Source organism: Lacerta agilis, chromosome 5 (genome assembly GCF_009819535.1).
Source record: "Lacerta agilis isolate rLacAgi1 chromosome 5, rLacAgi1.pri, whole genome shotgun sequence".
Taxonomy (NCBI): Eukaryota; Metazoa; Chordata; class Lepidosauria; order Squamata; family Lacertidae; genus Lacerta; species Lacerta agilis.
This window is the reverse complement of record NC_046316.1, coordinates 93,862,268-93,887,495: the sequence shown is the minus strand read 5'-3', so window position 1 is coordinate 93,887,495 and position 25,228 is coordinate 93,862,268. Positions and strand designations below refer to the sequence as shown.

At 48.5% G+C, this 25,228-nt stretch overlaps 1 protein-coding gene across 6 annotated transcripts in view; it reads right to left on the bottom strand.

The window, feature by feature from the left end:
* The window catches only part of TP63 (tumor protein p63), a 129,269-nt gene that overhangs the window by 83,937 nt on the left and 20,104 nt on the right, over positions 1-25,228 (bottom strand). Inside the window, exon 1 of one of the 6 annotated variants that reach the window (XM_033150922.1) lies at positions 14,652-14,830. The exons of the other annotated variants lie outside the window; for them this stretch is intronic. Coding sequence (XP_033006813.1) covers positions 14,652-14,693 — 42 coding nt within the window. The 5' untranslated portion in view covers positions 14,694-14,830. Of the gene's footprint in view, positions 1-14,651; positions 14,831-25,228 lie in introns of those variants that run through there. 6 annotated transcript variants of the gene reach the window in all.

Genomic DNA, 25,228 nt, shown 5'->3' with positions numbered 1-25,228 from the left:
TTGAACTCCCCCCCCCTTCCTCGCAGGAGACCCTGTCAGCAGAGGCAGAGCGAGCACCGTCCAAATAAACAGCACCCCAGGGCAAAATACTTGCCATTTTTTTGCTCTCCTACCACCTGCCTCTGGTTCACAATAATAAAAAGGTACAATTTGTTTCAGGCCAGGATGATCAGAGAACAGAACACACACACACACACACTCCCCAGTGGGGAATCGTCAAGAGCAGGCAAAGGAGGACAAACAACTTTAGCCGAAAATCTGTGGGGTTTTCCCTCTCGCACTTTACTCCTTTTTCAGTTGTAACAGGAAACATTTTTTTTTTCTTTTAAAAGCAAAACAGCCAGCCCATGACAGCAGGTCAGCGCAAAACAAGATGAGCTCTTGTCCCACATGGCAAAATGGTTTGATTTTTATTTATTTTTTAATATATGAGGACTCCGCATCAGTGTACGGCAAGGAAATATTTAGGAAAGATGTCAAACTTCGCTTTTGAAACCCAGGAGCTCGAAGTTCCCTGGGTTTTTAGAAGCGCAGGCATTGTAGTGAAAGGGTATGGATTTCCTCATTGCCCTGCAATGAACCCACTCTTTTATGACACTAATTAACACACTTATTCGCCTCTCTTTCCCTGCAAATAAAGAGACAAACACCAGCCCTTACTATGTTGTGCGTTTGGACTCATTTTCCCTGTTACACAAGTCCTTTTTCACCCCAAAGTGCAAGTCAGCTCTCCCTACATAGCGGTGATCTCTGTGATCTTAAAAACAACTGTTTATAGAACTATTTCTAGGATGTGTGTATATTATTCCCTACCAAAGTTTGTTGCAAGCATTCGTTCCTATTGGGGTAAAGCACAGAGCAGGACCCAAAACGCAAATAATCTCATTTAAATGTGGACTCACAAGCAACAGATATGTCTGGGTTAGGAAATTCCAAGAAAGATCCCTTTGTGTTTGGAGCTTACAAACGACGACCAAACACACACAAAGAAAAAAAAAATTAGAAAATAAAGTACAACCCCTTAAAAAAAAACTGGGACTATCATTCGCATATCGAGAAGTAAAAATAATCTGTCCTGTTTATGAATATGAATATAAGCAAATATATATTTTACAAAGCCTCGCTTCATTGTGAAGTATGGCATGTTTATTCATGGCACGGATGTGAAGTCCTAGCATCGGAAACATACAGTCCTCAAATTACCTGTCATTTCTACATTTCCAGGTATAAATAAACATTGGGGGGGGGGGCAGGATCCTGCCTACAACATGTAGGCTCCATGGTAAAGGTAAAGGTAAAGGGACTCCTGACTATTAGGTCCAGTCGCGGACGACTCTGGGGTTGCGGCGCTCATCTCGCGTTACTGGCCGAGGGAGCCGGTGTACAGCTTCTGGGTCATGTGGCCAGCATGACTAAGCCGCTTCTGGCAAACCAGAGCAGCACACGGAAATGCCGTTTACCTTCCCGCCGGAGCGGTACCTATTTATCTACTTGCACTTTGACGTGCTTTCGAACTGCTAGGTTGGCAGGAGCAGGGACCGAGCAACGGGAGCTCACCCCGTCATTGCGGGGATTCGAACCGCCAACCTTCTGATCAGCAAGCCCTAGGCTCTGTGGTTTAACCCACAGCACCACCCGTGAATTCTGCTTCCCTATCCTCCCATTTATATATATATATATATCTGCCCAGATGAGCAACCAGGCAGAGTTTAAGAAATCATTCTTATCATCATCAATTATCAGTACAAAAGGATGTTGTTGTTGTTCAGTCGTTCAGTCGTGTCCGACTCTTCGTGACCCCATGGACCAGAGCACGCCAGGCACGCCTATCCTTCACTGCCTCTCGCAGTTTGGCCAAACTCATGTTAGTAGCTTCGAGAACAAAAGGATAATGAGGTATAAATGATGGGAGGGCTGGAGACGAGCTTTCTGAACCTAAAGCAGCACTTGGCACACAATTTTTTTCTTCTTCTCCTGGATGCAGAAAAGCAACTGTCTGCCCAAATCAGCCCTGGCAAAGATGCCGCAATCTCACCGAAGCTTCGGCGCTGGGGAAACAAACAACCTTGGGTGGCAATCTCCGAGACAAGAGCAAAATTGCCTTTGGATGACCGAAGGCAACTCTTTTTTTAATAAAGAGAAGGAAAAGCTGTATCGGGAGATCAGAGCTGAAGGAAAGTTGGAAAGGGTTCGCGGAAAGGGCGAAGAAGGAAAGCGGCAGTGCCAAGGTTTTATTCTCCATTCTCCTTTCATTCCATCTTTTGTCAACTGTAACGATTATCAGCAGCCATCTCACATTTTATTGCAGTGGGCAAAGGCACATCATCACTCAGGGCTGACAGGAGGCCGGCCTGCGTCACCCGCAGAGGAAAGGTGAGCAGATGTTGTGACCTCAGGTGAAGCGTGGCTGGAGGGCGACAGGATGGGAAGACTCGAGCCCAGGACAAGCCTCCTGTGTCGTGGTCGACTGAGGGTGGGGGTACACACCTCAGGAACAACACATCTCTCCAGATATTTATAGCTGCCAGGAGACAGTGTTCTAGTCACAGGTAGGTAGCCGTGTTGGTCTGCCATAGTTGAAACAAAATAAAAAATTTCCTTCCAGTAGCACCTTAGAGACCAACTAAGTTTATTATTGGTATGAGATTTCATGTGCATGCATCATATATGAAGAAATGTGTATGCGCACGAAAGCTCATACTAATAACAACAAGCTTAGTTAGTCTCTAAAGTGCTGGAGGAGACTCTTGAGAGTCCCATGGACTGCAAAAAGATCAAACCTATCCACCCTTAAAGAAATCAGCCCTGAGTGCTCACTGGAAGGACAGATCCTGAAGTTGAGGCTCCAGTACTTTGGCCACCTCATGAGAAGTGAAGACTCCCTGGAAAAGACCTTCTTCAGATACATGCTTTCGTGCATGCACACGAAAGCTCATACCAAGAACAAACTTAGTTGGTCTCTAAGGTGCTACTGGAAGGATTTTATTTTATTTTATTTTATTTTATTTTATTTTGAGGAGTCAGTGTGTTTGTGCAGGCCATCTCACCCAGCCCAGAGGAAGAGCAGGCCTCAGTTCCCACCCTCACCACCTGCAACTAGAGGAACCCAGGAAGCTGCCCTATACTATCTCAGGCCACTGGTGCATCTGGCTCAGTATTGCCTACACTGGCTGGCAGCAATAGTTCACCAGGATTTCGGGCAGCAGCCTCTCCCAGTCCTACCCAGAGATTCCAGTGGGGATTGAGCCTGGGAACTGAGATTCTCTGCCTGTGGCCAACGCCAAAAGAAACCAAAGATTTCTGCCAGAGTGCCCAGGAGAGCATTGTTGCAGGAGAGCCCTTTAAAACAAATCATCGTGGCTGCTTGTTTTGTCTGCCCAGGTCCCCAAGATGGTTCTCTCGCCTCAATCGGCAGCTTTAGCGTCATGTGTTGTCATTTAACTGCCAGGGAGCCCTCCAGAAGCGGATAGAGTTTCATGCAGAGATCCTGCAGATCTGCTGACAGGACAAGATGTCAACTTGCAAAAGGCAGGCACACATTCCTCATGGAAAAGTCCATCTTTTTCAAAGAAGAGGTTGCCAAGGGAGGCAAAACCTCCCTAATTCCCATCAACTCCTCTTGCGCATTCACACAACCATTAAAAAAAACGCCTGGACCTTCAGGTCAGAATCCTCACCCTTTTGCCTTTTCCACCGCAAAGATTCTCAGAGCTTTTCCCATTCTTTTTTTTAGGTGTGCATGAAAACTTTGAAGGGTCTGCAATGCACCAGAATGCATGGCACAATTTAAAGTGCTAGTACCACAGAGCCTAGGGCTTGCTTATCAGAAGGTCGATGGTTCGAATCCCCATGACGGGGTGAGCTCCCATTGCTCGGTCCCAGCTCCTGCCAACTTAGCAGTTCAAAAGCACGTCAAAGTGCAAGTAGATAAATAGGTACTGCTCCGGCAGGAAGGTAAATGGCGTTTCCATGCGCTGCTCTGGTTCACCAGAAGCGGCTTAGTCATGCTGGCCACATGACCTGGAAGCTCCCTCGGCCAGTAAAGAGAGATGAGCGCCGCTACCCCAGAGTCGGACACGACTGGACCTAATGGTCAGGGGTCCCTTTAGCTTTTTACCTTGCATTAACTCCAAAACATGAGTCTCCTTCATCATTCCTGGCCATAGTGGTGCAGAAGGAATCGTCTTCTGACCTCTTAAGCACTGCTACATTATTATTATTTATTAAATTTGTATACTGCCTGTCATCTATAGTTCGCAACATAAAAATACAAACTGAGAACACAAAATAAATGATAAAACAAGAACAAAAAACAAACCAATAAACTACCCAACTCAAACACAGACTTTATAGCTCCTGTGAAGGCTCTGGGAGCTACCTGTGGGTTTTTCAAATACATACACATGCGCCCATGTCCCACGTCCTTCCCCCACAAATTCCCCACTCCCATCTCTTTTCAGCACCAACTATGGTGCGGCAACTGCACATTGCCTGTTAGCGAATGAGTCTGAAACCAGGGTTTGAAGCTGGTTGGGAAGCCTTGGTTAAAAGTTAACCACATTTAGCATTATCCCGGTGCAGACTGTTATGTATTCATTGGTCTCTGTTTGCTTGAGCTTGAGTCTGGACTAAGGATTCTGAGCTCCTGTGTTCTGATTTGATACATGTTGTCCAATCACAGAACACTTCAGGATTTGGGCCTCTGCCATTGGCCCTTGAACTCTGAGTCGTGATTCGCTTCTTGGAAGTTCAGACAGCCAATCACCTTGAGAGTGGGAGTGGCCCAGGCTTTCAGGAATGTATATAAGCAGTTGCTTTGCCCCTGTTGCCCAGTTATGTAGCTCAATAAAGGTTTTACTGTTATCGCTGTGTCTTGCCCAGGTGCGGAGGAAGCCTCTTGGCCTCCCAGGGTGGCAGCGTGGAGGCACGTCCCTGGGGGCGAGGCCATCATGATGTCACAACGCACGTCAGATGCACTGCGCATGCCCGGAATTTCCAGGCATCCGGGCATGCGCAGTCCATCTGGGCTGGCACTGCGGCTCCTGCAGCGACTTGGCGAGCCACCGAGCGAGCAACGGATTGTGGGGCTGCCCCGGCCATCCATAAAGCAGCACGAATGGGTGCCGGGTGCCGGGGCTCGTTTTGGGGAGGGGCCGCCAACACGGGGCACCCCGTCCCCCACGCCCTGCCCTTCCTACGCCACTGGTCTTGCCTCATGGGAACCCACCTACACTCCACAGACACAACACTATACTGTGGCTAAGTGGAGGAAGGAGAGGGAGGGAACCCCCACCAGATAGTTAAGGGATCAGGAAATGATAGTTGTGCACTAGACCAAGAGAACAGCTCCATCCTGGATGCTTCACTTGAGATTCCTGCATTGCAGGCAGTTGGACTAGATGACCCTCAGAGACCCTTCCAACTATACAATTCTATGATCCTGTGCCCCGAGAGCATTAAAGCAGATGGGGGAGAGGAACATGAACGGAGGAAATATCTTGAGTGGAAGTCAGGGATGCAGCAGGCGAAGCTAGGACGGCAAAGCACAACTCTGAGAGCTGCACCTCAATGACACTGCAAGGGAGTCTGCTGCAAATCCTTGTGGATTGACTGCTACTGGGGAACGTTATGGGGTCGGCCCTGGGAGACAGAGTGAAAAGGTATTTAGGGTGTGGAGAGAGAGAGAGAGAGAGAGAGAGAGAGAGAGAGAGAGAGAAATTTATCTAGCCTTATCAGTAAAAAGAGCTTCCTGCTGGAACAGGCTCTTGGCACAGCTGGTCCAGCCTCCTCTTCTCAAAGGGACCAACCAGATGCCCCGACAGGAAGCTACAATATTCAGTATTCAAACTCTCTCCCCTTGTACGATTTCTAGCAGCTGGCATTCAGGGGGCATTACTGCATCCAGTTGCAAAGGCAGAGCAAAGCCATCACGGCCAGTAGAAGAGAAGAGTTTGGATTTGATACCCCACTTTATCACTACCCGAAGGAGTCTCAAAGCGGCTCACATTCTCCTTTCCCTTCCTCCCCCACAACAAACACCCTGTCAGGTGAGTGGGGCTGAGAGACTTCAGAGAAGTGTGACTAGCCCAAGGTCACCCAGCAGCTGCATGTGGAGGAGCGGAGACGCGAACCCGGTTCACCAGATTACAAGTCTACCACTCTTAACCACTAAACCACACTGGCTCATCAATAGCCTTCCCTTCCTCCATGAATCTGTCCAATCCTCTTTTAAAGCCACACAAGCTGGTAACCATAACTGCTTCCTGTGGGAGGGAGTTCCACGGTTTAACAAGGTGCTGCATAAAGAAATGTGTCCCAAATTTTCCAACGTTCAGCTTCATTGGATGCCCACGAGTTTTTGTGTTTTGAGAGAGGGAGAAAAACTTTCCTCTACCTACTTCCTCCTTTATAAGCTTCTATCATTGTGCCTCTTACTCTCCTTTTCTCTAAATTAAAAAGTCCCAAATGCTGCGATCATTCTTCGTAAGTTGCTCCATCCCCACAATCATTTTGGTGGTCCTTTTCCAACTCTGCGGTCTTCTTTTTGAAGTGAGGCAACCAGAACTGTGCACGGCATTCAAAATGTGGTCGCACCATAGACTTGTAGAACGGGGTTCTGATGTCTGCAGCAGCCTGATTCCTTTCCTAATGATCGCTAGCACAGAATTTGGCCTTCCCCACAATGCCTCACCCTGGGTCTCTAAGGGCTTTAGGGGCCTCCCTGGAAGTTCTCCAACCTGGTTCTCTCCAGATGTTCTGCAGCTCAACACCCATTGGCAGTGGCTGGTGAGAGTTAGCCTCCAAAACATCTGGAGGGGCTAAGGTTGGGGAAAACTGCTATGATGATTCATCACAAAAACTATTGCCTTGCACCCTCCCATCCACCTTGATCCTGCACTATCCTGATTTGCAATTTGAACTGAGAGCCATGGGGAACAGGGCAGCCGCAATGGCCTTGCCGAACCTGCATTCGTGACTCAGTGCTGTATATAAAACAACCACCACCCTCCACCCGGAAGTGCCCCAAAACTATTGTTTTGTGAGGTTCCCATGAAGCGCTCGCCTCTTTTCTGAAGCCGGCCCCGTAATCCCTGCCGTCGATCACTTGCTTAGTGCTCAAAGGCGCATTAACATCGATGTACACAAACCCAGGGCGTCACAACAAGGTGTGAACGTTTCTCAGAAATCCCTTCGTGGCAAGGAAGACAAAACTAGGGGAGACCTAAAGCAATAGCAGGAAGGGATTTGGGGGGGGGGTGGAAGTGTGTAAAAAGAGGGAGAGGAACAGATTTGTTTTCAACAGTGAGACAAAACCCACCCATGTAACTAATTGAAGCAGAAGCTGCAGGTTGGCTTCAAAAGAGGCTGGGGTTGGACATCCTTGGGGATTTTGAAGACAGGTAATTTTAAAGACAAAGGATCTGGAGGCCATTTTCCCACATAAGTAGCAACAGTCTAGATTGGTGAAGATAAAGCAATGTTTCAAAGGTGAATCTGGTGAGAGATTTGCTGAAGAAATTACATTTCGAACAAAGCAGAAGGATAGCTTTGATGAGACAGAGAAACGTCGGCGTTTAAGGAAGGTTTCCATATATCCCAAGGTTTTGAATTTAGATATGGGGATAAATTCAACCCCACTTGCACTTAAAGGCAACTCGACCTCATCTGCAGTTTCCAGAGCGATGAGTGAACCGAAATGCAACCACCCCTCGAAATTCACACTTATCCAAATTTTGCAATGCAATTCTCCGTTCAAGTAATTCACGCACAAGCACAAGGGTAAGAGGTTTGTGTGTGTGGATGCATATATATGTGGGAAGAAAGCCTAGAAGAATCCGTCATATTAGGGGAAACAACTTTGGAAAAAATGAGCCCATTAGGCAAAATTGCATGCGAACATCTGTACCTGTATACAGGTGAAACTCGAAAAATTAGAATATCGTGGAAAAGTCCATTTATGTAAGCAATTGTTTTCATTAGCTGCTGGAGTTTAATATATGAGATAGACTCGTGACATGCAAAGCGAGATATGTCAAGCCTTTGTTTGTTGTATGATTATGGTGCACAGCTGATGAAAACCCCAAAGTTGAAATTGTTAATTTGGGGTTCTCATCAGCCGGACGCCATAATCATCACAATTATAACAAATAAAGGCTCGCTTTGCAAGTCATGAGTCTATTTCATATATTAGTTTCACCTTTTAAGTTGAATTACTGAAAGAAACGAACCTTTCCACGTTATTCTAATTTTTCGAGTTTCACCTGTATATTCGGGAAAAATTGGCACTAAAAGGCTGATCATTTTCTGTAAGGACTTAAAAAAAGAAGAAGCAACGGGTGTGGAACTGTGGAGAACTGGACACGAAGTTTGGGAAAATGAGGAGCAATCGTCAGATTCTCCCATCCCAATGCTTGTTTTTGAGCCGCAGAGACAGGCGCTGATGCAGTTGCGCAACTGATGCCATCTGCAGAACATGGTGCAGTTCTACCTTTGGCATATGACGGTGTGCAAAATGCAAAGTACAAAACGCAACGCAACACCCAGATCCACACACAGGTCCCGAGGTATGCGCTTGGCCAGGAAAGAGTGCTTCTGCCAGATTTTGACTGCCCGGCGAGAACCAGCCTCTATCCGTGCAGCTTGACCAACATGGCAACCCTCTTTCAGAAGGAGCACTTGCGACTAGGGAGGATTCTGAGCGCAATGCTTTCTCCGAGAAAGGCGCAAAGTCTGGATGAGCCAAAGACAAGCGGAGCAGAGTTCAAATTGTGTTTCAATGGCAAATGGCTTCCTTCCCCCTCCCATCCCCCCCCCCAAAAAAAAATCAGCTAAGAAACTAAAAAATGCTATGGAATGGGTGAGATATTTCAGAGCAAAAATTAAACAACAGGGCAATTAATGCAGCTCAAGATCGTAAAAGGAAAAGGTACCCGATTTAAGGTCAGAGTGGGTCGTTCCCAGATTTTGAACACTCAACTTCCTTTGTCCATTTCAAGCAGCCGGGCGGAGGGGGGGGGAGGGGAGGGGATGAGAGCAGAGAAAGAGGAGGAAAGTAGCATCAGTGTTTGTACAGACGCAATAATTTCCTTGTCAGCACCTTCATGGTGGTGGAGCGCTTTCCACTGAATGATTGGTTAAGTCTCTTCCTTTGAAGACAGAACTGCCTTCCCCCTTGGAAAGGGGCCAGAGAACATGGGCTGTGGGGGGTAGAGGGGGGGGGAGAAGAGGAGGGGAGGGGTGGAGAGAGCTGTCTGCAACCTGGCTACAGGTAGATTTCTTCGCCATACTTTTTTCTCTCTCCCAAATACAGTATTTGAAAGCAGCCCTTGAGTTTAAAGCTAAAACACTACTTTTAAGTATTGCAATTGCATTGTATTATTGCATTTTAACCCCCCCCGCCCCACTTTTCCCCTCGAGGGAGCTCACCGTGGCACACATAGTCCCCCCCTGCCACTGCCGCATTTCATCCAACAACAACCCTGTGAGGTAGGTGCAGCTGAGAGGCAGTGACGGTGATTAGGAATGATGGGAGTTGTAGTCCAGCAACATCTAGGGACCTGAAAAGGGGGAAAGGCCCTGTTCTAACCACTACACCACACTGCCTCTCAAGTTGGTCGTCTGAGAATGGCGTTTGACCCATGCAGGAATATCGCCCGACGATCAGCCAAATGTCTCTCTGTGTGGTTTTTTTGTCTGTTGTGGAATGAAACCAAGAGGATCCAACTATAGTTTGGACAACGACTTCCAATGCTGGGCAACCAGATGGCCCCACTCCAGAAAGTCAATGAGTAGGAACCAGAGGCAGAAGGCATTGTGTGTCCCCTGGCACTCAGAGGTCTTCACTGCCCCTGACCATGGAGGTTCTCCTTTAGCTCCTTGCACATGGATATTATTATTATTATTATTATTATTATTATTATTATTATTATTATTATTATCCGGGTTTATAGGAGAGGATTCCGATAGGTGCCTTGCCTTTCGAGCCTAGCACAAGCAACTCTTTTGATATTACAATGCTGAGTGTTTATACCAGGGATCAGCAAACCTTTTCAGCAGGGGGCTGGTCCACTGTCCCTCAGACCTTGTGGGGGCCACACTATATATATATATTTTGGGGGCGAACAAATTCCTATGCCCCACAAATAACCCAGAGATGCATTTTAAATAAAAGGGCACATTCTACTCATGTAAAAACACGCTGATTCCCAGACCGTCCGTGGGCTGGATTTATCAGGCAATTGGGCCGGATCCAGCCCCAGGGCCTTAGTTTGCCGACCCATGGTTTATAATCTATCTATCTATCTATCTATCTATCTATCTATCTATCTATCTATCTATCTATCTATCATCTATTCCCTGTTCTCTGGCAGACGGGGAATTAAGGAGCAGCATTCGCAGGACTGCAAAGGTGCGCTCCGTGTTGTGAGCTACCCAAGGCACCGGAGCATACAAACATTCTCGGAAACTGCTGTACGCAACAGCCCTGGGAAAATGGCGCCGCAGAGGATTGCGTGTCAGGTGTCGCGGGTTCAACAACCTCCAGAAGACGCAGGCAGAGGAGGGCGGAGCCTTCCCTTCACACCGTGTGCAGCCTGCAGGTCTCCTCCCTCGCTATCCCCCCTTCCGGCATTAAAAAAACACACAAAAAACCTAAGTGTGGTAGATGTCTTGCCAGTTGCCTAACCACCCCAAATCCTCGGCGGGGTTAGGGAGTTCAACGCCTCACACCCAGTGGCCTTCAAGCACCCCCCCTTTCCACTTGGCCAATGGCTGCAACGAGGTCGCCGGCACCCTGCTCTGGGTGAGTCAGGGCCGAGGAGGAGCCGGGTGTCTGTCTGGCACAGGCAAGACCCGCCTGCATCTTGCCTCGCTTCTTCCTCTATGACATCAGCAGCCCCTGAGCTCTGGCACATGAACGGAGGCACACTTTTGAGCGTTGGACTCCATGGGCTTCGCAGAAGAACATAATAAGAGCATGCTGCGTCAGCCCATTGGTCCACCTAGCCCAGCATCCTGTTCTCACAGGGGCCAAATGCCCCGAGCAACACCGGAATCTCGATAGACTGCCTCTGGGGCTGGAGGTTCCATCTGAGCATCAGAATAGCCCTGACGCAGGCCAATGGCCCATCTGGTTCTCGCGAAGGCCAACCAGATGGGAAACTTGCCAGCAATGGTTTCCTCGATGGGAAACATAAAAGCAGGATTTTTCCAAGAACTGGTATTGAGAAGAAGCAGAACACAGCCATTGTGGCTAGTGGCCATTCATAGCTTTCTCCTCCATGAGGGGACTTGGTTGCTGTTGTCTAAGCTCTTTGGGTGCAACACAGCAGGGGGGGGCGTATTCAGCGGGCAACCCCCAGCCCAGGTGATTGCTCAGGATTTGGACTTCACCGGCAAATGGAGCGTGGCCAAGGAGCACAAGGGACTGCAAAGGCCTTTCCTCTGCAGAGAAACCTGGGAGGGCTCTGTTCTCCGCAGGCCCTTCATTAGGACTTGCACAACAGTTCTGCCTCGCAGGCTCTCGGGTGCAACTCACTCACAGGAAACCCCTGGCCAGAGACGTCGTCTGGGGCGGAGAGGGATGAGTCACAAGGAAGAAGAGGCAGTGGGAGCCAGAAGGGTAGGAGTTGCAAAAACTGAATCATGGAATCAGAAAATTGTGGAGCTGGAAAGGATACCCTAAGGGTCATCTAGTCCAACCCCCAGCAATAACTAAGAAGTCGATGCCCATTCTTCCAACTTTCTGTAGGCCTTGTGACTTGGAAAAGAGCCACAGTCACTGATCCTCACTAGGCCAGATGGCTTAGCTTTCCTTCAAACCTATTCCTTGCCCTCTTATAGCTCCATAAGTGTGTGTGTGTGTGTGTGTGTGTGTGTGTGTGTGTGTCCCCTTCCAGTAGCACCTTAGAGCCCAACTAAGTTTGTTCTTGGTATGAGCTTTCGTGTGCATGCACACTTCTTCAGATACATGCTTTCGTGCATGCACACGAAAGCTCATACCAAGAAAAAACTCAGTTGGTCTCTAAGGTGCTACTGGAAGGAATTCTTTATTTTATTTTGTTTTGACTACGACAGACCAACATGGCTTCCTACCTGTAACTAGCATAAAAACAGCGTAAGAAGGGCCTCCCAGTCACCGTGCCCAACCAGGTGCCTGCGGGAAACCTGCAAGCAGGATCCAAGCCCAAGAGCCCTCTCCCCCTGTGTTGTGACTTTGGAGAGCAGAGTGGAGCCATCCTGGCCAGCTGCCATCGAGAGCCTTGTTCACCTGGGCAGGGCTTCTCTCCACTGTCTCCCACCTCCAAAAGTTCTCCAGCTTCCTTCCCTCCAGCCCTTCGGCTCCACCCTTCCTCTTCTTGCTCTTCCAAATCTAAAAGATGGCAAAATCCCTCTCAGGCCAGGTCTAGGTTGCTCCCGAAAGGTGGTCCTGAAATTGGGGACACTCAACATGCAGAAGATGTCTTTGAAAGGGAGTCCTCAGGCCCAAACCAGAGATGGGTTGTGCAACTCTCGCCCCCCGAGTCTGGATATTTTCACACTTGGGCGGTGGTGGTAATGGGTGGTTGAGGCAGCATTCCTAAAACTTTGTTTTAAAGAAATCAGCATTTTCGCTTCGGTTTCTGTCACCCGCTTCGAGGACTCGGGAGCAATGTCAACCATTTGGAATTACATGATTTTCACGTCCCACCGGAATTGCAAAGAAAACGGTGCCAGAGCCAAACTGTTGCAAAAAATAGCGCTGTGATTTCCCCCGCCATGTAATTTTCTCAAACTGCAAAGCGGCTTCCCTCCCCCCTCTCTTCTTAATTATGGATATGGTGGTTCAGAAGCAGAAATGGACACTGTTTGCTTCGACCCAGCCCCCCACCCTCCCCAAGTTCCCACACCAGAAGAGCAGCGTCAAAAGACCAAAAGTATTTTTGCGAGGCCTGCACGGTATCAAATGTGAAACAGAGCCGAAGTTTACCCTTCTCAACAAAGGGACGCCGCTAACTGTGCAATGCATGAAACATTTGAACCCGGGGAATGAAGGGCCATTGGGAACCGTCAGGAGGACAAGGGGAGGAAAGCCTGGAAGGATCAGATGTGGTGGAGTCCCCTCCTCTCCTGCAAAGAGGTAACGGACATGGATCGGACCTGGCCGGTGTGGGAGAGACACAAGAACAATGGGGAGCAAGAAACAGCCACAGATAGATTCACTCAACGCAGGCAGCGGAGGTGCAGGAGAGAAGCAGGATTATTCCAAAAACACAACACAAGAGGCCATCGACACAGAGCGTCCGTGCTGTGCTTGGTTCTTGGGTAAATTTTGCCAAGACCAGTCCAGGATGGAGTTAGCCCCAGAGAATCAGGGTCAGAAGACGGGTTCTCTTCTTGGCTACATTGGGCGATCTTTCCATTTTACAGATGGGCAACTTGAGGCGTGGAGCAACGTAACCAGAAAAAAACCACAGCTGAACCAAGAGGCATCTCTGCCACATCTGGAGAGAAAGCAAGGCTGGATGGGGAAGGGCCATCCCCTTGTGATAGTCTTCCTACTTAAGCCTCTTCCAAGCTTCTCCAGTCCAGCCGTGCCCAGCAAATGCTCGCCCAACTGTTTGGTGCCGTTTGCACAAAAAGAAATTTGCCAAGACAGAACTGCTTTCTTGAGCCATTTCTCCTTTCCACCGACACACTCTAGGACAACTGCTATCCCGGCTACCGGAGGAAGGGCAGGATAATAAATTTAAGAAATAAATCAAGTTCAGTTCTCAAATGGGCCCACTGATTATGATTATTATTATTATTTTTAAAAAACTATCTGGGCAAGCTGCAGGGAGATCTTCCTCCTCCGGGAGGCTTTCTCAAATCACAGGGTTCCGCTGCCTCCCCTTTTCAGGTGGCGCGTCGACACAGCTGCCCTCTCCTCTGGAATGTAAGCTAATATTGTTGTCAACCTGGAACGTAAGGGCTAACTTCCTCTGTGTGCAGCTTTCCCCATAAACACAAACACAAACACACACACACACACACACACACACACGAACAAGCGTCCTGAGACTCAGATCAGCCCAACATTTCGAGCGCACGCTCTGCGCACACAGACTCCCTCTCGCACCCAGACAGAAATAATGGCTCTGCAAACAAGGGATCCAGGTGATGTTCGGCGCACACATTACAGCCGCATTATATGCATGGCTTGTTGACAGAGATTCAGAAAGGGCTTTTCTCCTCCTGGACGGGATAATTAGCCGCCTTACGGAAAACTAGCTCCATTAACTCGCTATCTGCAAGCAATCTGGTCTCCAAAAGAACCTCTCTCTGCGTTGCTTTTAAAACCTAGTCAAGTCCTCCGCAATGTGCTTCTTCGCACCCAAGCATCTATTGTGGCAACAGAAAGACAGTTACAACGGCTTACAGTCAACAACAGAGACCAAAGCAACCGATTTCTACAAACTGATAGGGTTGGGTATCTATTTATCATCATTATTGCAATTCTCAAAATGCTGCAGCGCTGTCCAAGACCCAAATATTAACCACCCCTGCCCCCCCAGTTAATAAAATGGGAGGGGGGAGGCAAAAAGAAAGCTTTTTAAAACGTTGCGGACTTCCTCCCTGGAAGGAAGGGAGAGAGAGAAAAATGTTAGCAAAGACCTGCAATGTCTCCTTACCTCACTATACTGGGACTGGGCATTATTCTCAAGGTACAACATGTTAGCAGTGAGGTTAAGCAGCGCTGCTGTCCTCTCCTCGGGCTCCAGGGTGCTCTTCCTTTTCACCAGTTACCCCCCACCCCCAATAAGACCCTCTGGGGTAACGTGGGCGAACCCGCTTGCAAGCTGTCAGGACAAGAGTGTGTGCTCCTCTACATAATTTAAGGTTGCCTTATATACCTCTCCGGGCAAGGAGGGGGGTGTGTGGGTGTGGGGCGGGCCTGCTTGGTTGTACCTGTCAAAGTCTTGCACACCTGGGCTGCTCTACTCCAATGGAGGGAGGCCTCTCCCAGCTCATTAAGTGGCGAAGGAATCCTTATCACCAATCTCTAAAAAGGAAAGGAGGAGGAGGAGAAGAAGAAGGGACAGAGGGAAAGGGAGGGAGGGAGGGAGAGAAAGAAAGAAAGAGGGAGCACGCCAGACGGAGGGCGGAACTTAAAAAGGGACGGAGAGGCTTCTTGCAATATCTGGAGGACAAAAGCTCAGGAAGAGAAGCCACAGCATCCTGGCAACTTTGTTAAACTTCATGCAAAGCAAAATGCACCTAATGGTCCTTATTTATTTTTGCAAAATGCTCCAACCAAGCCACACAACTCATTTCAGGCAAGACTGGGTTGCAAATCTAGCATCCGCCGTTCCCATTTTCCTGGTAAGACCGTAAGAACATAAAAAAGAGCCTGCAGGATCAGGCCGGCGGCCCATCTAGTCCAGCATCCTGTTCTCACAGGGACCAACCGGATGCCCATGATGGTAAAGCAGCAAGCGGAATTCAAGCACAAGAGCAACGTTCTCCCTTCCAGCAACGGAGACTTTTGCTTGCCCCGTGCTTAGAAAAAGTGGGCTGCAGTGGTTTTGCCCTCGCCCTGCTTTCCCCCAGAAAACTGCTCTTTAGTGGTAAATCGGGACAAGTGGCAATCCGCAGGAACCCCCGATTGCTGCTTGCTCCGATTCAGCGCTTTCCCAGGGAAAATGGAGACGGGGATAAGAAACCAAGAGTCAGAGAAAAAAAGCCTTGTTCAAAAGTTATGTACCAATAGTTATTTGTCGTGGCAGCTAAAAGAACCTCCAGTGTCAGGAGCAGTATACCTTTGGCACCAGTTCCTGGGAGGTGGGGCCACAAGTACTGAGGGGCAGGTGTTGCTTTCTCTGTGGTCTCTGGCCGCTGTGGCCTTCAGCTGGGGGTCCAGTCAAATGTAGCGTCCTGTTGGAAACAGCGGACGCCAAGCAAGGATCTCTATGTTATGGCCGACAAACAGAGGAGAGACCAACTTCAACCCTCGTTTCTCTGACCGAAGTACAGTATAACTCATAATTGGTCCTCGGGGTTTGGAAGGTGGGAGACTAGGGAGGGAGGGCTTTCCTGGGAAGGGGAAGAGGAATGGGTGCTGCACAGCACAGTTCAGTTTGGAACAGAGAGTTTGGATTGGATTTGATATCCCGCTTTATCACTACCTGAAGGAGTCTCAAAGCGGCTAACATTCTCCTTTCCCTTCCTCCCCCACAACAAACACTCTGTGAGGTGAGTGGGGCTGAGAGACTTCAGAGAAATGTGACTAGCCCAAGGTCACCCAGCAGCTGCATGCGGAGGAGCGGGGAAGCGAACCCGGTTCACCAGATTACGAGTCCACTGCTCTTAAGCACTAGGAAGGACTGGGATGGGCACCACACACACAAGCTTCCAGGTGACACACGATTCCTCACCAAGCGAAACAGAAAAGCTGGCTCTTTGGGGCAGAGCCCTACAACCCTTACAGCTAATAAGCATAAAAATAACGGCCATTTAAATATATATTGGAATTTCCCCACACTTCCTTTCTCTCCCGGTGAAGAGATCTGTGTTAATACGAAACTGACTCCCATTATTACAAGTCTGCAAGGAGACCAGTGTCCTTGACAAGAGACATCTCTCGTATCCCTAGATTATTACACTGACACATCAGACGTAATAATAATAATATGCGCAGATATGCATTTCATTAAATGCATTTCATCAACTATGAGCATTAGTAACGAGTTGCTGCAGCCGACTCATTAAGACGATGAGCAACAGGCCAGGAATTCCCCAGGATCTCACCTCTGACGTGAACTCTGCACATGGCCTGAGCAAAGTCACCTCTCAGCTGCAACATGGAGGAAAATACTGGCAGACTTTATCGGGCTCTTGTATAGATTACAGCAATATTTCCCCCCCTGTCTGGAACATCACTCAGAAACTGCTGTAACAAACATGCTCTGAGAGCCAGTGTGTTGCAGTGGTTAGAATTTTGGACTGGGGCCTGGGAGACTAGAGTTCGAATCCTCGTTCGGCCATGAAGCTCACTGGGTAACCCTGGGCCTGTCAGGTCCTCTCGGCCTAACCTACCCCAGAGGGTTGTTGTTGGGGTTAAATGCTATGGTGGTTGCCGCCTCCCTGGACACCCCTAGGATTAGAAGCCAGGAGCCCCTGCACCGTAACTCGAATTCAGAGCAGCCAGGTAAACTCTCCTTCGTTGGAGTTTACTAAGCTGAAGTTGAGACGGGCACCTGTCAGAGATTCTGTACAAGAGGTTGGACCCTGGGGGGGGGGGTCTCTTCCAACTCTACCATCTTTGACTCTAAGCAAGAGATCTTGGATCTGCTCCTTCTTCAGGGAAGATCAATTAAAGTGTGCACCCTCCTCACTGCAGGGAGCCCACGGCAGTGAAGGGTGCCGGGTGTGTGTGTGCGCGCGCAATTGGATAACCCCGCTTTCTCTCTTTCGGAAGTTGGGGAATCCAGAAACAGAGATGAGAAGGGAGACACACTTGTCTACATAAACTTCAGATTTGCAAGTCATATATAGCCTTTCTTTCTTTCTTTCTTTCTTTTTTAATAGCCTTTCTTTTTTTATAAAAAAAGGAAAGGAAAGGGGGGAAGGATTTCTCTCACACAGACCATGCACACCAAATGTCTGAAAACCATCAGGGTATCTCTATATTTAAAACAAGAAATCCCACCCAGAATAACTCTCCGCACCCCTAACTTCAGGATCACAAGCAAGGCTGAAATTCACCCCAGGGCTGAAGCAAACCCAGAGGGATACATTTCCAGGACCCCAAAAAGGCAACAGCAAACCCCCCCCCCTCTCTCTCTCTCTCTCTCTCTCTCTCTAATCTCAAATAGATTGGCAATGCTGGCTTCCCAGTGCAGGAAAGGCGCTCTGCACATGCTCTAAGACACACCCTAAGATCCAGGGGCATAGCGAGCCGCTCTGCCGCCAGGGGCGGCAAACTTCCAGGCACCCCTCCCCGGGGGGCAGTGCACTGCTCCCCAGTGCGCGCGCCCTGACATCACGACGCGTGTGCAGCCTCCTGGGTGCACAGTCCACCCAAGATGGCGGGCACGATCGGCCGACGCCCTTTTCAACCGGCGCCGCTGCAGCCTTAAAATGCGGCGCGGCCCGGTGCCGGTTGGAAGGGGTGCCAGCCGATCACGCCCGCCATCTTGGGTGGACATGCGCACAGTCCACCCAAGATGGCGGGTGCGATCGGCCGGCACCCCTTCTGTGCGGTGCAGCAACCTTTAAGGCTGCAGCGAGTGAACAGCAGCACAGACGCTTTTAAAAGTTGCCGCGCCGACGGTGTCGATCGTGGGGGTGGGGCCTGCCCCCAGAGTGTCACCCTCCCAAGGGCGGTACCCAGGGCGGACCGCCCCCCTGCCCCCTTGCTCCGCCCCTGCTAAGATCCCAGCCGCTGGGCCCGCCCAGTCCAGCTCTCACGGTGGCCAGCCAGAGTCCTCTGTGGGAAGAAAGCAAGCAGAAGATGAGCAGAACCTGGTGTTCCTTGTCTGAACAGCCGAAGGTTTAGCCCCAGAACTGAACAGCAAGCTTTGGCTGCAAGATTCCAAGATGACACAGATCAAATATTTAATAGAGAGTGGGACAATCACAGAGTATACCTAAAAGAACATTGTAAAAATCTAAATTCTTTGGCAGGCCTAGATTGATTTCTGTATGAAATAAGAGAATTTTACAAAATTAATACAACTGAAACAACTTAGGAGAGATAAAGGAAAGTTCACAGTCGTAAATGTAACTTAGGAATCACAATGGGATGATTGGAAGTCATATTTGAATTAGTTATGTTTGAATTCATTTTTCCCCTTTTTTGGCAATATGTATCGATTTTGAAGAAATCGATTTTGAAGAAGACTAATTGCCGAAGAATTGATGCTTTTGAATTATGGTGCTGGAGGAGACTCTTGAGACTGCAAAAAGATCAAACTTATCCATCCTTAAAGAAATCAGCCCTGAGTACTCACTGGAAGGGCAGATCCTGAAGCTGAGGCTCCAGTACTTTGGCCACCTCATGAGAAGAGAAGACTCCCTGGAAAAGACCCTGATGTTGGGAAAGATGGAGGGCACAAGGAGAAGGGGACGACAGAGGATGAGATGGTTGGACGGTGTTCTCGAAGCTACCAACATGAGTCTGACCAAACTGCGGGAGGCAGTGAAGGATAGGCGTGCCTGGCGTGCTCTGGTCCATGGGGTCATGAAGAGTCGGACACGACTGAACAACTGAACAACAAAATAAATTTTGGACTATTTTGTTGACTTGTTTTAAAAATCCATAAAACATAAAAAGCAAGCTTTGGCTGCAAGGTTTAATAACCCCCAGGCGCAAGAAGATCTGCCTCCTTTCATGTCTGCAGAGAAATCACTCACCCTGAGCCCTTGGGGTAGGTCAGGATACCATAAAGCCAAACGGCACAAGGAAGCTTACAGGAAGGAGCTTCTGCTAGGGATTGCAGAAGTTTTTCAAAACAACAAAGAAAAGATTTTTTTCATCAGGAAGAGCAGCTATGGGCAGCATCCATTCTCATTGTGACCGCACAATTGGATAACCCCCTTTCTCTCTTTCAGAAGTTGGGGAAACCAGAAACAGTCATGGGGAGGGAGCGCCACTTGTCCACCTATGCTGGAGCATAAAGCGATGGAGGCTTTTCGTTTCCTTTTTTTTAATGCAGCGATTTCATGTTGTCCACATCTGGGACTGCACGCTCCGGAATATAATTACAGCGTTAATAATTGCAGCATTAGCAATTTAGGGATCGGCAGGTTTCCTTGCCTCTCTGAGCAGCACCAGAGCACACGCTGAACCCAGGAGTCCAGATCAGGAACGCAAAGGCAAGTCTGAAACCTGCGCCTTCCTCCAGCAGGAGACTGCAAAACCTTTACAGGAGACAGACAAGGAAAAATACCCCTGGGCATGTCATACACCTGAAAATGATGCAATTCGTTGGTACAGGACATGGCTCTGTCGGCTTTATAAGGGGGACTGCATAAAAATTGACACTGAATAGGTTTATCAGTGGCTATTTACGTGGACATGGGGACTCCATGTCCAGAAGCAGTCTACCTGTGAATACTGGAGAGTCAATGCGGAAGAGCACCGCTGCCTTTGCATCCTGCTTGAAGCTTTCCCACGCGTCTGCCTGACCACTATCAGGGTGTGTGGTTAAAGAGATTAAATCTCTTTCTGATCTAGGATCCCAAGGAGCACACATCTGCCAGATGGCTTCCTCCATTTTAAACCGAAGGCGGTTTTGTGGAGCTTTCAACGCTGCTTTTTTGCGCTGCAATGTTTTCTTGTAATGTAATTGCTTTTAAGCTCACTTCTAATTTTGCAAGCCACCTTCTGAGAGTTTGACCCTAAAAATAGGGGCTGTGAATAATAAAAACCTAGAGGGCAGCAGTGGGGGTCAAGTAAAGGGGGAGAGCAAGCTGAAAATGGCATCACCACCAGTACAGAGCCTGCCCCCCCAAAAAAAACAACTAGACAATACCCAATCAAAGAAACACTGAATCATAGAATTGTAAAGTTGGAAGGGACCCTAAGGGTCATCTAGTCCAGCCCCCTGCAATGCAGGACTCACAGCTAAAGATTCACTAGGAAGATGGCCATCCAACCTCTGCTTAAATACCGCCAAGGAAGGAGAGTCCACCACCTTCCAAGGAAGTCCCTTCCACTGCTGGACAGCTCTTAAACTCAGAAAGTTCTTCCTGATGTTTAGTTGGAATCTAATTTTCCTATAATTGAAATCCATTGCTTCGGGTCCTGCCCTTCGGAGCAGGAGAAAGCAAGCTTGCTCCGTCCTCCATGTGACAGGACTTCAGAAATGGCTGTCATATCTCCTCTCAGTCTCTTCTGAGAGCCGGTGTGGTGTAGTGGTTAAGAGCAGTGGACTAGTAATCTGGTGAACCGGGTTCGCGTCCCCACTCCTCCACATGCAGCTGCTGGGTGACCTTGGGCTAGTCACACTTCTCTGAAGTCTCTCAGCCCCACTCACCTCACAGAGTGTTTGTTGTGGAGGAGGAAGGGAAAGGAGAATGTGAGCCGCTTGGAGACTCCTTCGGGTAGTGATAAAGTGGGATATTAAATCCAAACTCTTCTTCTTCTCCTTCTCCTTCTCCTTCTCCTTCTCCTCCTCCTCCCCCTCCCCCTCCTCCTCCTCCTCTTCTCCTTCTCCTTCTCCTTTTTCTCCAGGTTCAACACACCCAACTCCATGGCCATCTGTCATGGGTGCTGAGATTCCTGCATTGCAGGGGGTTGGGCCAGATGATTCTTGGGTCCCTTCCAACTCTAAGATTCTATGAATCTTTGATTCTATGACCTGTTCCTCACAAGGCTTGGTTCCCAAACCCTATTTTTTTAAGTTACAGGTAGGTAGCCGTGTTGGTCTGCCATAGTCAAAACAACAACAACAAAAATCCTTCCAGTAGCACCTTAGAGACCAACTACCGGTAAGTCTGTTCTTGGTATGAGCTTTCATGTGCATGCTTTTTCCTGTAAGACCAATTGTAGTCGTTAACAGTCCACAACAGGTTTTCCACACCTATCAGCCAATCCCCCATCTCCCACCACCCTTCTGAGTAATACCCCTCCCCACTCTCTCACTTTATATAAGGGTCTGGTGACTTCTGTTTCCGTGTCTCTGAAGAAGTGTGCATGCACACGAAAGCTCATACCTATAACTAAGTTAGTTGGTCTCTATGGTACTTTGGCCACCTCATGAGAAGAGAAGACTCTCTGGGAAAGACCCTGATGTTGGGAAAGATGGAGGGCACAAGGAGAAGGGGACGACAGAGGATGAGATGCTTGGACAGTGTTCTTGAAGCTACCAACATGAGTCTGACCAAACTGCGGGAGGCAGTGAAGGATAGGCGTGCCTGGCGTGCTCTGGTCCATGGGGTCACAAAGAGGCGGACACGACTGAACGACTGAACGACTGAACAACACAAGGTGCTACTGGAAGGATTTTTTTTATTTTTTATTTTGTTTTGCCTATTTTTAAAAAATTCATCTTTAAGAACAGAAGGAAAGCAACAGATGGCAGTCCGAAATTGAACTTACATAACCAAGCAGAGATGCAAAACCTGCTCTTTTTTTCTTGCCAAATTTCCCTTATCTTGCATGCATTACAGATTACAGACAGGAAGTGCACAGCTGATAGATCAGAGGAGTTATTAGCAACTTTTAACTTTAACTTGGCCCGATAGCCGCAGACAACGGCTACTGAAAGAAGCCGCCCCACCTCTCATCTCTCCCCTGCCAACTTCTTCTGCTCTTTAATTCCTTTATGCTTGTTTATCACGTGTCTCATACTAAGAGCTGCAACATTCAAGAAACCCGTTTTGAAAAAGCAACAGCGTTTTGGCCAGGCTTCTAGGAGGGGCGTGGATCTGGGGGTTATATATCACACGAGTGACCCCAATGTTTGTGCTGCTTTCAACAGGTAGAGGAGCACTTTAATCCAGTTTGTATTTGAAGGCAAGCCTCCCTAATTTTCACTTTCTGGAACAGTAATACGAAGCAAAGCACAGCTACCCTTCGAAGTCTGCACTCCTCAGAATCTTGCAATGCAGTTCTCCAGTCAAGCAGCACGTACAAAAATGTATATTAAAAGTATATATTCTTGAAAAGAACACAAACAAAAATATGAGGGAAATCGCTTGGGGACAACGTGCATGTTAGGAAAGATTACACACGGAAATGTGCGTATTAGGAGAAATTCGCCTTAAAAGGCTGAATTTTCACGAGGCTTTTAAAAACGAAATATAAGCTTCGGGAATGGTGGGGAACTGAACATAAGACTGGGCAAATGGGAAATGCAAAGAAACAGAAATGTGCAGGCCTGCCAGTTGTTTTTTGAATGGAGTTCTAGGAGTAAAGAGAAAAGAAATGTGTATTTCTCCCCCTCAGGTCACTGCTGTGGACACACGACTTGGCTGTCTGTCTCCAGGCTATGTGGTCGCCTGCAAGAGATTCCCACATGGCAGGGTTAATGCTGCCAGCTTTCACATCATGTTTGCAGACATCTTTGTAATGCAGAGTTGGTCTGCCAACGGGCCTGGTCTCCATAGAGCACATCCCCGGTGTTCCTGCCATCTTCCATGCTGTGGGTGTGATCTGCCCCAGCTGCAACAAAACATGTCTCTCCCCTATCGGTCTCTACGGCCACAACAGGTGCTGTAACACTCCAATGGTTTGACTTCAACCCCGAAGGCACACTCTTCCATTGCCTCCTGAGACAGATGGGTACCAACCAACCAACGAATAAAAACAAATGCACTCTTGCAGTGTCTACCCCAGGGAAAGCCAACTTGTGGTCTTCAGAGGTTGCTGGGCATCATGTTCCATCCTCTCTGACCACTGGCCATGGTGCCTGGGGTTGTGGGGGGATCTAGCACCATCTGAAAGTCCTCAGGTTTCCCATCCCTGGTCTTCAATTTGCGGCGTTGGGACTCATGACTGGGTCACAGCGGGATCTTAACCGGGCCCCAAAAGCAACACCGCAAATCAGAAAAATGAGTGGTATAATGTGATAGAGTCGGCTCCCAAATTAGTTTTTATTTTACTTAGATTAATGTTTTTCAATTCATTAATCTTGTCGTCTTTTTCAAACAAAAGGAGATACAGTGGAACCTTGGCTCCCGAACTTAATCCGTTCCGGGAGTCTGTTCGATTCCTGAAACAGTTCGGGAACCAAGGCGCGGATTCTGATTGGCTCCATCAGTTTCCTGCAGCCAATCAGAAGCTGCGGAAGCTGTGCCGGGTGTTCAGCTTCCAAAGAACGTTCGAAAACCGGAACAATTACTTCCGTTTTTTGTTCATTCGGGAGCCGGAACATTTGGCTCCCAAGGCATTCAGGAGCCGAGGTTCCACTTTATCTTCAATATTTGTATAAAATCTAATAAAATTTATTGGGGGGGGGAATAAAATGAGAGTCCATCACCTCCATCACCAGAGGGTGAAAGAGGAGAGCGCTAAATATGGTCTGAAGCTCAACATCAAAAAAACTAAGATCATGGCCACTGGTCCCATCACCTCCTGGCAAATAGAAGGGGAAGAAATGGAGGCAGTGAGAGATTTCACTTTCTTGGGTTCCATGATCACTGCAGATGGTGACAGCAGTCACGAAATTAGAAGACGCCTGCTTCTTGGGAGAAAAGCAATGACAAACCTAGACAACATCTTAAAAAGCAAAGACATCACCTTGCCGACAAAGGTCCGTATAGTTAAAGCTATGGTTTTCCCAGTAGTAATGTACGGAAGTGAGAGCTGGACCATAAAGAAGGCTGATCGCCGAAGAATTGATGCTTTTGAATTATGGTGCTGGAGGAGACTCTTGAGAGTCCCATGGACTGCAAGAAGATCAAACCTATCCATTCTCAAAGAAATCAGCCCTGAGTGCTCACTAGAAGGACAGATCCTGAAGTTGAGGCTCCAGTACTTTGGCCACCTCATGAGAAGAGAAGACTCCCTAGAAAAGACCCTGATGTTGGGAAAGATGGAGGGCACAAGGAGAAGGGGACGACAGAGGATGAGATGGTTGGACAGTGTTCTCGAAGCTACTAACATGAGTTTGGCCAAACTGCGGGAGGCAGTGAAGGATAGGCGTGCCTGGCGTGCTCTGGTCCATGGGGTCACGAAGAGTCGGACACGACTGAACGACTGAACAACAACAACCATCACCTTTCAAAGGATTCCATTCCACAGTCGAACAGCTCTTAGGGTCAGAAAGTTCTTCCCAATATTTAAATAAGGACATTCCGTTTCTATATCCCGCCCCTCATTATCATCCTTCTTGGTCAATATATAATAAGTCAGACTATTGGCTCAACTAGCTCCATATTGCATGCACTGACTGGCAGCAACTCTCCGAGGTTTCAGGCAGGGTGTGATCGGCAGCCCTCCCTTGTGCTCTGCTGCTGAGCTAATGAAAAGCCAGCACGGGGCCAAGAGGAAGGCTTACTCGGGTGCACATGGCCAGAGAGGGTAGAGTTGGCCATGGGAGCGGGCATTGAAAGAGAGACCCAGCTAGCCTTTCACCCTTGGCAGCTGTGTGGTGTAGCGGTTAGAGTGCTGGACTAGGAACCTGGCCAGCCCAGGGTTCACATCCACACTCAGCCAAGAAGTTCCCAGGGTGTGACCTTGGGGGCCAGTCACTGCCTTCTCTCAGCCTTTACCAACCTCGCAGGGTTGTTGTAGTGGGGAATCATTGAGGAGGACAACCTT